At 34.8% G+C, this 12610-nt stretch overlaps 1 protein-coding gene across 7 annotated transcripts in view; it reads left to right on the plus strand.

Annotated features, from left to right (window-relative positions):
* Nucleotides 1–12610, plus strand: part of BCL2L13 (BCL2 like 13) — an 87230-nt gene that overhangs the window by 32464 nt on the left and 42156 nt on the right. For 2 of the 7 annotated variants that reach the window (XR_004424122.1, XM_033116930.1), the window contains exon 5: nt 3347–3416. The exons of the other annotated variants lie outside the window; for them this stretch is intronic. Coding sequence is in view for 1 of the 2 variants with exons in the window: in XM_033116930.1 (XP_032972821.1) it covers nt 3347–3416 (70 nt within the window). In the remaining variant the exon portion in view is untranslated. The remainder of the gene's footprint in view (nt 1–3346; nt 3417–12610) is intronic. 7 annotated transcript variants of the gene reach the window in all.

Below are 12610 nucleotides of genomic sequence, written 5' to 3' on the forward strand. Positions count from 1 at the left end.
ATGAGCAAATGTAAAAATCAAACTTATACATAGGAGACAGTGAAATGAAAATCACATTTGGATTTTCTTAACCTTACATACAGAAAAATTTAAAAATCAATACGAAGAGGAGTTTAAAAATAAATATTGGTGTTGGGAAATAAAACTTTCTTTTAAATTAAAGTTTATTGTGTTGACAATTGTTAGTAAAGTTACATAGCTTTACTATGTATTACATCATCTGTAAACACCATTGTGTGTTCACCACCCAGTCAATTCTCCTTCCATCGCTGTATATTTGAGGGAAATAAAACTTAATAGGAAATAGAGATGAATGGCAGAGCTTTAAGTCTTCTGTGGAACCTTCAGGCCCCTGTGGAGGTGAGGGACAGGGTGAGTGGATAAGGCTCCTTAGGGCCACTCTGCTCTTCCTAACCCAGAACAGCTGTGCTTTCACATACTTTATATACTGATGTTTCATGAAAGAATTGAAGACATTTACTGTTGTGTCAAAACAAACAAACAAACAACTTGTAAAAGCTGTTGGGACTGGGAGTAAAATAACTGAGATGTATGAGACAAAAAATTCCGTTTCCAATTTTGGTACACACTATTTGTAGCTTTGAGCAAACCATTTCACTCTCTAGCTCAATTTATCCATCTGTTCATTTTAACTTTACTGGAATATTGATATCATAAGCTCTCTGAAAAACAATATTACATAGATTTTTTTTTTTTTAATATTGTCTTTGGAGTCCTTTTCATAATGTACAGGAAAAATTGATACCTTCTTACTGCAAAGTAAATTAAATGTTTTTTAAAATCTTGTCTTTGATGAATATTTTTGTTTTTTATCTCCAAACCCTGAACACTGATATAATTATTTGTGAAATTGGTACCTCTGGTTGTATATCAAAGTTAGGCCTCTGAATAAATTTTTTTCCAGAAATTTACCTTTTTTCTGTTTTAGTATTGCATTTATTTTCAGTATTTTTCATCTATGAAAGATATTTTCAAAAAAAAGAAAGATATTTTCATTGTTGAGACACGTTAAGATGTTTTCTTTACATAATCTAAAGGGTATCTGATGTAACTTTCAAATGGCAAATAGCAAAACCAGAGGTCTTTTATTTTTTAAAGAATATTGAACTCAACATACACTCCGTTTTAGCAGTCAAGAGGAAATGTTCCATTAGATTTTAGCCAATTGTGAATAAAATAAGTGTGATTGAATATTAGAAATCTACTTTTGAAAGTTAAGTGCTGTTACTAATACCTTGAAAATAATTATCTGGTGGTGAACTGTAAGTATTATACAGGTTTTTGTCAATATCTTTTAAGGTGGAAAATACCACCTACTCCTCCAGTTTTGTTAAAGTGGGAATTTGATCTCCATTTCTTCTTGCAGGGGAGCGGGTTCAAAAGGTCTCCCCCACCTCCTTTTTCTTCTTTGTTCTGTTCAAGTAGCTCATCAGATAAGAGCTGATTTTCCAGCAACTTACTTTTATTTCCTTGGATTTAGATTTCCTTGGACTGTTTTAATCTGCTGGATTGTTCACGTGCATATGTGTGCACATATAATGTTTCAAATCACGTTTCATTCTGAAGGATGCTAAAGTACTTTTAGCCTGATGACCCACAGCAACATCAAACAGTTCAGGAAAGGAAGTGAAGGGACTCATAGACACAAGTAAACATCAGGGAGAATATAGGTAGGTAGACTGTACAGTATCTGCTGAAGTTCAAGTTTGACAACCACCTAGTATTTAATCCAAGGCTTCTAAAAAATGCTAAGCTAACTTTGATGGGAATATGATATCAAGAAGGTAGTATATAATATCTTATTAAAAAGGTCATCCCTGGTGTCTTATCTCAGCATCATTGTAGTATTGACTTTAGTTTGACTTGTATAAAAGAACGATACCTGTGTGATCAGAACTGTTTTCTCAAATATCTAGACCAGCCCTGTCCAATAGATATAATGCAAGTCACCTATATGTAATTTAAATTTTTCTAGCAGCCACATAAAAATTTAAATCGTGATTTTTAAATATATTTTATTTAATTTATATATTCAAAATATTATAGTTTTAACATTACTCAATATGAAGACTTACTGAGATATTTTACATTCCCTCTTACTAAGTCTTTGAAATCTGGTATCTATATTCCACTTGCAGCACATCACTAGCCACCTCTCAAATGCTCATTAGCCACATGTGGCATCTAGACATTATCACGGCATATGTCAGAATGCTATGTTCAAATCAGAGCAGTGTGGCTTTGGAGCCAGATCTAATTGGGTATGAATTTCTGCATTGCTGCTCGCCAGCTATCTGGATTTGGGCTAGTCTCTTAGCTTTTCTGAGCTTCAGTTTCCTAATTTGTAAAATAATAATATGAAATATGTAAAATATAAATATATAAAAATATAAAACCGAACAGTAGGCTACCAATAATAAGTGGTAGCTATTACCAATTTTCTATATTCACAGACTGAAGAGATCCACACCAGAGTGGTCAGAGCAGAAAAAGCCTTTGGAATGGATTTTAAAATAAGACTTTTCTTTTTTACATATATAATTTTCCCACAAAGGGAGGGGTAAATTTTATTAAATCTATTGTACAAGCTATTGATGCTTTCCTATGTTACTTGGTTACCCAGTTCTTTTGTTGTTGTTAATTTGCACATGAAACCCAGACTTAGAATGTGGTACTTAAAGTTCCTCAATAAATTAGTGAGTGAGTATTGTCTTCACTCAGTGATTTGAGTTTTGTATGACTAGAACTTACATGAAATAATCAGAAAGGCCTGTGTCTCTGCCGTCCAGGATTTTATGTCATAAGACTCCAAGTTAAAAATCGAGCTTCGTTTATTGTCCTTGTTTATTCCAACTCCTTACATCCTCAATTTGAAGTTTTCCACTGACATGTCTCTTTAATTTTAAAATATTTTAGATTTTTTGCCTTTTAAAAAAGTTAAAATTGTGCTTTTAATTTTATTAATGAGTAATTTTTATTTGTTATTATTTTATCCCATATTAATAATGCAAGTGCTTGTTTATTTACAACAAAGAAATCAAGTTTGATAAGTTTCAAGCAATTATCAAAAATGTTTTATTATTTGTTATTGATTTATTAACTGCTTTCCCAAACTGGTAGCAAGCATCTCAGCCTAGTAGAGAATGCTTGAAGCAAAATGCATACCAAATGTTAAAAGCCACATCTCATTCAAAACAATATGTTAAATAATCTTTGTTGCTTTCGCAAAAAGTTGAGCAGTAGAGTAGTGACTGTATATTTATTCATCTGGAAATTTAGAATTTTCCTGCTTAGTGACACAGACTTTTAAAAAAAATCTCTACAGGCCAGTGACATATCAGGCATATCGGGAATGTACACTGGAGACCACAGTTCATGCCAGCGGCTGGAATAAGGTATTAATCAAATTATATTTTCTCTTACAAGATTTAGTGTATTAATGATAAAGTACAGGAGGAATTGCTAGCATCATATAAGAGAAAACTGTTAGAGCTCATTTTAAATGCATAAATCCAGTTGTGTTAAGTGCATATTTTTGACTAAGGTGCTTTTTTGATTAATGCTGCAAGGTTCTGCCTGACCCTAAAATATGTGTCCCATAGTATGCCACTCTTCTTTCCTATCTGTCTTTAACTTCCCGTCATTTCTTCATTTCTCTGTGTTAGACATGCCATTTATCTCCAGATGGTTATTTACATGTGAGTATGTTTAGGGGCAAAAGAATAAGGGCTTCATTTGGGAGACAGCTTCTTCTCGTTCTCTTAAATGAATAGTAATGCCATTTGTGTTTTAGAGTTCACATAGCTCTTGTCACACATCTCATTCGATCATCACAACCGTCCTTTACAGAAAGCAGATTGGATTTTATTAGCTTTTGTTCTGTTAGGTCAGGTTAACCTAACTAAATCAGAGAAAAAAGTTAAATGACTTGCCTAGGACCACTAGACTCGTAAATATTGGCATTAACACTAGAGCTAAGATCTGATTCCAGCTTCGGTGTTTTTTCCGCTGTACTCTACTGCTTATCCATTATCTTAGACTGTATTCGCTGCTTGTCACCTTGAAAAGGCAAAGTCTAAGGGAATAGGAAGAAGTGTGGCCCTTAGTGATAAAGTGCTAGGGCAGATAAAATTCGTAGAATTATGTTTCAAATAGCCACCTTTACTCAGAATTGTTGCTGAGTCAGCCACGTGACCTTACATATACCTAATTGGTGTATATTACTTTCGCTCACCTTAATACAGGCCTTGGAGGCGTTATAGTATAATAATTAGCATCATAGGCTAATTGGACTTGTTTCAAATGTCAGCTTTGTCAAGGACTAGGTGCATGTCTTTGGACAGGTTAATTAAGCTTTCTAAATCTGAATTTTCACACATATGAAATGGTGATGATAACTATCCTCGTAAGTTTTGCAAGTACATGTTTAGCACATTGTCACCATAGTAAGCACTCATGAAACAGTGGCTGTTATGTTACATTAACACCAGACCTTGTTCACAAATAGTCACTAATAAGGAGTTTTTTTCTTGTTTTTTTATAAGAACATTTTTTTTTTAATTGGGGAATATTGGGGAACAGTATGTTTCTCCAGGGCCCATCAGCTCCAAGTTGTTGTGGAGGGCGCAGCTCAGCTCCGAGTCCAGTTGCCATTTTCAATCGTTAGTTGCAGGGGGCGCAGCCCACCAACCTGTGCGGGAATTGAACCGGCAACCTTGTTGTTGAGGGCTTGAGCTCTAACCGACTGAGCCATCCGGCCACCCCACTATTACGGAGTTTTACTGTATTACTCAGCTGTAAATAGTTTGTTAAAATATCTGTTTGTTTCATTTGGTTTCTTGGAATGAAAAACACAAAAAACCTCTCATATGGACATTTGAAATAGATTTTATAAATAAAAATGAGCTTGGTTATAAGGTATTTCTCAGTACATCAAATAACAAATATTTAGGTAACTAATACCACCTAATTAGCCTTCTTCCCCTGTTTTATATTCTCTTCCTGTCACTCCTGTCTACTGACTGTTACAATCAGCTCCTGTGTGTCTTCCTCCCCCTGATCCGAGGGATATCTTAAAAAACCCTAGTAAACCCGTCTTCACTGTCTGTCTCCACACGTCCTTTTTTTCCATTCCCTGCTTCATTTTAGTCCCTCAGCAGGACCAAGGGCTAACTGTTGATCATCAAGGCTGTGGCTTGAATACCTCTTATAAATGAAGTATGACAATTAGAATATTTGTCTATACTATATGATAGTATATATAACATAATATTAATATATGTAAAAATAGTATAACATACATTACTTGCTCTGCTTAATCCAATATTACTCTCCTTCTGAATCCTCTAGGGCTGAAAAGAACCTGGCTTTTTGTAGGCAATTGAAATGCCCCCCCAGCCAGAATCAGATTGGATAATTTGAAGCAGTTAGTCATATTTTATATTTTGCATGAATATTTGCAAAATTTGGCATAACATTGTTATATGAATTTCGCTGTCTGGCAGGTAAATGAGGCTCAAATGAAACACCCATCAGAGAGAAGAGAAAAGATGTCCACAAAGCATGCCAGGTCAGGGGCAAACTGAATATCACTTCATCGGTTTAGAGATTGTAAAAGCATCTTAGTCAAATTCTCTTTAAATATATCAAAAAGAAGTGGAAGAAAAAAGCTGGCCACAAACCTATATTAATAGTACTTGTATGATCTTTTTTTTTTTTAAGTACATATATTAATGTTGATTACATAGTATATATATGCCTAGAAAAATAAATGAAATATGTGCCACAACATTAGTTGTGAGATAACAGTAGTTATCTCAAAATTGTAGGTAAGTTTTTTTTTTTTTCTCTTATTGGTATTGTATTTTCCTATGTACTTACTGCTTATAGAAAAAAGAAAATGACCATCAAAGAGAAAAAGTCAGCTAGAGTGTTAAAAACATGGTGTTCACAGTCCTGTGTTTCGCCGAAAATAAGACTTAGCCAGACAATCAGCTGTAATGCATCTTTTGGTGCAAAAATTAATATAAGACCCGGTCTTATTTTATTATAATATAAGACCGGGTCTTATATAATATAACATAATATATCGTATCATATCATATCATATCATATCATATCATATCATATCATATCATATCATACCGGGTCTTATATTAATTTTTGCTCCAAAAGACACATTAGAGCTGATTGTCCGATTAGGTGTTATTTTCGGGGAAACATAATAAATAGACCTTAGAAAAATAATAGCAAAGATAAATGAATTATTTGCCTTGATTAATTTTAGTGGCATATTAAATCACTAATCGTTTAAAATTTTTCATTAGAACTTCAAGCATACACAGAAGTAGAGTGAATAGTATAACAAACTCCATGTATCCATCATTCAGCTTCAGCAATTATTAATACAGAGGGTGCCAAAAAAAGGTATATATATTTTAAGAAAGGAAAAAACTGTATTAAAATTGTAATAATATGTACTGATAACAAAAGATGAATACAAATCATGTGTATACATTTTTTTTGGTACCCCGGTATATGGCTGGTCTTATTTCATCTGTTTCCTCCCGCTCCTATATTCTTCCCACTCTCCCCCTAAATTATTTTGAAGTAGATCCTAGACGTCATATCATTTTATTCATAAATACATTAGTGTGTATTTCCAAGGATAATATATATCCCTTTTTTAACCAACTGATAATACCATTATTATACAAATATTACCGTAACAGTGATTACTGTTATCTATCCACTCACTATTCAAATTTCCCCATTTATCTCTTAAAGATATTTTTTAAGGTGATTTGTTTGAATCAAGATCCAAACAAGGTCCATGCATTGCATTTGGTTGATATGTCTCCCAAGTCTTTCCATTTTCTTTTTTCTTTTCGTTTTTCTTTTTTCTTTTGTAACAGCTTTATTGAGATATAATTCAATATAATTTACCACTTAGAGCACACAATTCAATGGTTTTTTAGACTATTCACAGAATTATGCAACCATCACCACAATCCATTTGAAAAGTTTCATCACCTCAGAAAGGAACTCCGTATCCTCTTGTTACCATCCTCGTATTTCCCTATTAACCCCAGGCCTAAGCAACCATTGATATGCTGTCTGTTTCTGTAAATTTGACTATCCTGGATATTTCATATACATTGACTTTTTTAAAAATTAAATTTATTGGGGTAACATTGGTTAATAACATTATATGAGCTTCAGGGGTACAATTTTATAATACCGCATCTGTATATTCCATTATGTGCTCACCAACCCAAGTCTAGTCTCCTTCCGTTACCATATATTTGACTCTATATTTGAGTCTCCTTACCCTCTTTTTTTTGCCCCTTCTTCCACCTCCCCCCGCCAACTCCAGTTCAAGCTGTTGTTTCTCAGTCTGGTTGTGTAGGATGCAGCTCCCTGGCCCATGCTGGTGGTATTATGAGCCTTGCGCTCCCCCTGGCTGAGGCTGTCAGTCGTTGCTCAGCTGTTCACAGCAGCTCACTGCAGCTCTTGCCGGCTGCTGGCCACTCACGCTGGCTGCCGGCCACTCACGCTGGCTGCCGGCCACTCACGGCAGCACACAGCAGCCCACGGCAGCTCATGCTGATCTCCAGCTGCTCACGGCAGTCCAGCTCCAGGGAGAGCAGTTGTTCACATCTTAGCTGTAGGGGGTGCAGCTCACTGGCCCATGTGGGAATCGAACCGGCAACCTCTGCGTTAGGAGCACCGTGTTCTAACCACCTGAGCCACGGGGCCGGCCCTCTTTACCCTCTTTAAGCTACTCCCAACCCCCTTCCTCTCTGGTAACCACCATACTGTTATCTCTGTCTATGAGATTATTTGTTTTGTTTATTTGTTTGTGGCTTTCTGTTTTCTAGTTCACATATGAGTGAAGTCGTATGGTTCTTGTTCTTTTCTGTCTGACTTATTTCACTTAGCATAATACTCTCAAGACCCATCCATGTTAATTGCAAATGGCTGAGTAGTATCCCATTGTATATTTATTTATCCAGTCATCCATTGAAGGGCACATGGATTGTTTCCATGGTTTGGATACTGTGAATAATGCTGCAGTGAACATAGCATACATATATCTTTGTGAATAAATACTTTCAAATTTTTGGGGTAGATACCCAGAAGAGGGATTGCTAGGTCATATAGTAGCTCTATTCTTAATTTTTTGAGGAATGTTCATACTGTTTTTCATAGTGGCTGTTCAATTTACATTACCACTGGCAGTATATGAGGGTTCTTTTTTCTCTGCATCCTCCTCAACACTTATTTCTTGTCTTATTAATCATAGATATTCTAATAGGTGTGAGTGGAATCTCATTGTGGTTTTGATTTGCATTTCCCTTATAGCTAGTGAAGTTGAGCATCTTCATTTATCTGTTGGCCATCTGTATAGCTTCTTAGGAAAAGTGTCTGTTCAGATCCTCTGCCCAGTTTTTGACAGAATTGTGTGTGTGTGTGTGTGTGTGTGTGTGTGTGTGTGTGTGTGTTTTGAGTTATATGAATATGAGTTCTTCATGTATTTTAGAAATTAGCTCCTTATCAGAGGGTTGTTTGTAAATGTCTTCTCCTATTTGGTTGGTCGCCTTTTTCTTTTGTTGATGGTTTCTTTTGCTGTACAGAAGAAGCCTTTTAGTTTGATATAGTCCCATTCATTTATTTTTGATTTTACTTCTCTTGCTTTTGGGGTCAAGTTCACAAAAACCCCTCTGAGACCAACGTTCAGAAGTTTAGTACCTATGTTTTCTTCTAGGTACTTTATTGTCTCAGGTCTTATATTCAAGACTTCAGTCCATTTTGAGTTAATTTTTATGTTTGGTGTCTGATAGCAGTCTAGTTTCATTCTTTGCCATGTGGCTTTCCAGTTTTTCCAGCACCATTTATTGAAGAGGCTTTCCAGAAACAAAGGAGTATGTTTCTGGCTCCTTTGTTGAAAATTAGTTGCCCATATATGTGTGGGTTTATTTCTGGGCTCTGAATTCTGTACCTTTGGTCTGTGTGTCTATCTTTTTGCCAATACCATGCTGTTTTGATTATTGTAGCTTTGTAGTATAGTTTGAAGTCAGGGCACGTGTATCTGGCTTTGTTCTTTTTTCCCCAGGATTGCTTGGGCTATTTGGAGTCTTTTGTGGTTCCATACAAATTTGAGAATTTTTTGTTCTATTTCTGTGAAAAATGCCATTGGAATTTGATGGAGATTGCATAAAATTTATATCTTGCTTTAGGTAATAAGGCCATATAAATAATGTTAATTCTTCCAATCCATGAACACGTAACATCTTTCCATTTCTTTGTGTCTTTTTCAGTTTTTTTCAACAATATCTTGTAGTTTTCAGTGTATAGGTCTTTTACTTCCTGTGTTAAGTTTATTTGAGGTATTTTATTCTTGCTGTTGCAGTTGTAAATGGGATTTTCTTCATTTCTTTTTCTGATATTTCATTGTTAGTATATAGAAATGCAATGGATTTTTGTATATTGATTATCCTGCACCTTTACTGTATTTGTTTATTGTTTCTAATAGTCTTTTGGTGGAGTCTTTAGGATTTTTCTGTATATACCATCTTGTCATCTGTAAATAGTGACAGTTTTACTTCGTTATTCTCAATTTGGATGCCTTTTATTTCTTTCTCTTGCCTGATTGCTCTCGCGAGGACTTCCAGTACTGTGTTGAATAAGAGTGGTGAGAGTGGACATCATTGTCTTGTTCCTGATCTTAGAGGAAGATTTTTGTTTCTCACCATTGGGTGTGTTATTAGTTGAGGATTTGTCATATAAGGCATTTATTATATTGAGGTACTTTCCTTCTATATCTATTTTATTGAGTGTTTGAATCATAAGATTCAATTTATTGGATGTTGTATCTTCTCAAATGTTTTCTCTGTGTCAAATGATGTGATCATATGATTTTCATCTTTTATTAGTTAATTTGGTGTATCACATTTATTGTATTGCATATGTTGAACCATCTTGCATACCTGGAGTGAACCCCATTTGTTCATGATATATTGTCTTTTTAATGTATTGTATGCAGCTTGCCAGGTTTTGTTTAGGATTTGTGCATCTATATTCATCAGAGATACTGGCCTGTAATTTTCTTTTTTTGTGTTATCCTTGCCTGGTTTTGGTATCAGGGTAATGTTTGGTATCAGGGCCTAGTCAAATGAGTTAGGAAACATTACCTCTTCTTCTATTGTTTGGAAGAACTCGAGAAGTATAAGTATTAAATCTCCTTTGAATATTTGGTAGAATTCACCAGTGAAACTGTCTAGTCCTGGACTTTTGTTTTTTTGGGAGGTTTTGATTACTGTTTCAATTTCCTTTAATTTCCTTACTGTTTCACTGCTCAGTCCATTTAGGTTTTCCAGTTTTTCATGGTGCCTTCTAGGAATGTTATATATTTCTAAGAATGTGTTTATTTCTCCTAGGTTATCGAATTTGGTGGCAGATAACCTTTCATAGTATTCTCGTAAAGTCCTTTGTATTTCTGTGGTGTTGGTTGTAACTTCTCTTTCATTTCTGATTTTATTTATTTGAGTCTTTTCTTTTTTTTCCTTAGTAAGTCTAGCCAGGGATTTGTCAGTTTATCTTTTCAAAGAACCAACTCTTTGTTTCAGTAATTTAAAAAAAAAAATATTTTTACTGGGGAATATTGGGGAACAGTGTGTTTCTCCATGGCCCCTCAGCTCCAAGTCGTTGTCCTTCAATCTAGTTGTGGAGGGTGCAGCTCACTGGTCCATGTGGGAATCGAGCCGGCGACCCTGTTGCTCAGAGCTTGTGCTCTAACCAACTGAGCCATCCGACCGCCCCTTCAATAATTTTTTAAATTGTCATTTTGTTCTCTATTTCATTTAATTCTGCTCTCATTTTTATTATTTCCTTCTGTCTGCTGACTATGGGCTTTGTCTGTTCTTTTTCTAGTTCTTTAAGGTGTGATGTTAGATTGTTTATTGGAGATTTTTCTTGTTTCTTGATGTAGGTCTGTAATGCTACAAACCATTTTTGCTGCATCCCAAAAAGTTTGATATGTTGTATTGTCATTCTCATTTGTCTCTATGTATCTTTTGATTGCTTATTTATTCCTTGACCCAATAGTTGTTCAGTAGCATGTTGTTTAATCTCCATATATTTGTGGTTTTTTTCCCACTTTCTTTCTGTACTTAGCTTCCAGTTTCATACTGTTATGGTCAGAAACTATGCTTGGTATGATTTCAGTCTTAAATTTGTTGAGACTGGTTTTGTGCCCCAATATATGGTCTCTCATCGAGAATGTTCCATGTGCACTTGAGAAGAATGCATATTCTGTTGTTTTGGGATGGAAAGCTCTATATATATCAATTATGTCTATTTCCTCTAATGTGTCATTTAAGGACTATATTTCCTAATTTTCTGTATGGATGATCTACCCATTGCTGTCAATGGGGTATTCCGGTCCTGTACTATAATTGTATTTTTTTTTGTTTCTCCCTTGAGGCCTGTTAGTAATTGCTTTATATATTTTGGTGCTCCCAGGTTGGGTGCATATATATTGATAAGTATTATATATTCTTGATGAATTTATCATTATAAAATGTCCATCTTTGTCCTGAAGTCTGTTTTGTCTGATATAACTTTGGCTACACCTACTTTTCTCTGGATGCCATTTGCTTGGAGTATTCTCTTCCACCCTTTCACTTGGAGTTCATGTTTGTCTTTGTAGCTTAGAGGGGTGTCCTGAAGGCAACATATAATTGGGTCTTGGTTTTTAATCCTTCCCGCTACTCTTTGCCTTTTCATTGTTGAATTCAGTCCATTTACATTTAGTGTGCTTATTGATATATGAGGACTAACTACAGCTATTTTATCTTTTGTTATCTGTTTTCTCTGTATCTCCATTGTTTCTTTTCCTTTGTGTTTCTGTCCGCTATTTCAGTTTGGTGGTTTCCTATAATTTTCCCCCCTCCATTTCCTCTTTTTTTTTATGTTATATGTCTGAGTTCTAGATTTTTGTTTTGTGGTTTACATTAGGGTTAGGCAAAAAAAGTTTCATATCTGCAATAGTCATTTTACTTCTCATTGCATCTTATCTTCATTCACCTGTGCAAGTTCGGTCCTTTACCCCCTTCCCTTTTGTTTTTATTGTCACAAATTATCCCTTTTTATGCTGTGCATTCATTTCCAAATTGCAGAAGCTACAAACTTTACTTTTTAATTTTTATTTTCAATTACAGTTGACATTCAATATTATATTAGTTTCACGTGGACAGCATAGTGCTTAGATATATATATATATATATATATATATATATATATATATATATAATTCATGAATTATAATAATTCTAATACCCACCTGACACCATACGTACCATGTTTCCCCGAAAATAAGACCTAGCCGGACAGTCAGCTCTAATGTGTCTTTTGGAGCAAAAATTAATATAAGACCCGGTCTTATTTTACTATAAATAAGTCTTATAGTAAAATAAGTCTTATAGTAAAATAAGACCGGGTCTTATATAATATAGTATGATATAAGAACTGGTCTTATATTAATTTTTGCTCCAAAAGATGCATTAGACCTGATTGTCTGGCTAGGTCT

This window comes from Rhinolophus ferrumequinum, chromosome 10, assembly GCF_004115265.2.
Source record: "Rhinolophus ferrumequinum isolate MPI-CBG mRhiFer1 chromosome 10, mRhiFer1_v1.p, whole genome shotgun sequence".
Taxonomy (NCBI): Eukaryota; Metazoa; Chordata; class Mammalia; order Chiroptera; family Rhinolophidae; genus Rhinolophus; species Rhinolophus ferrumequinum.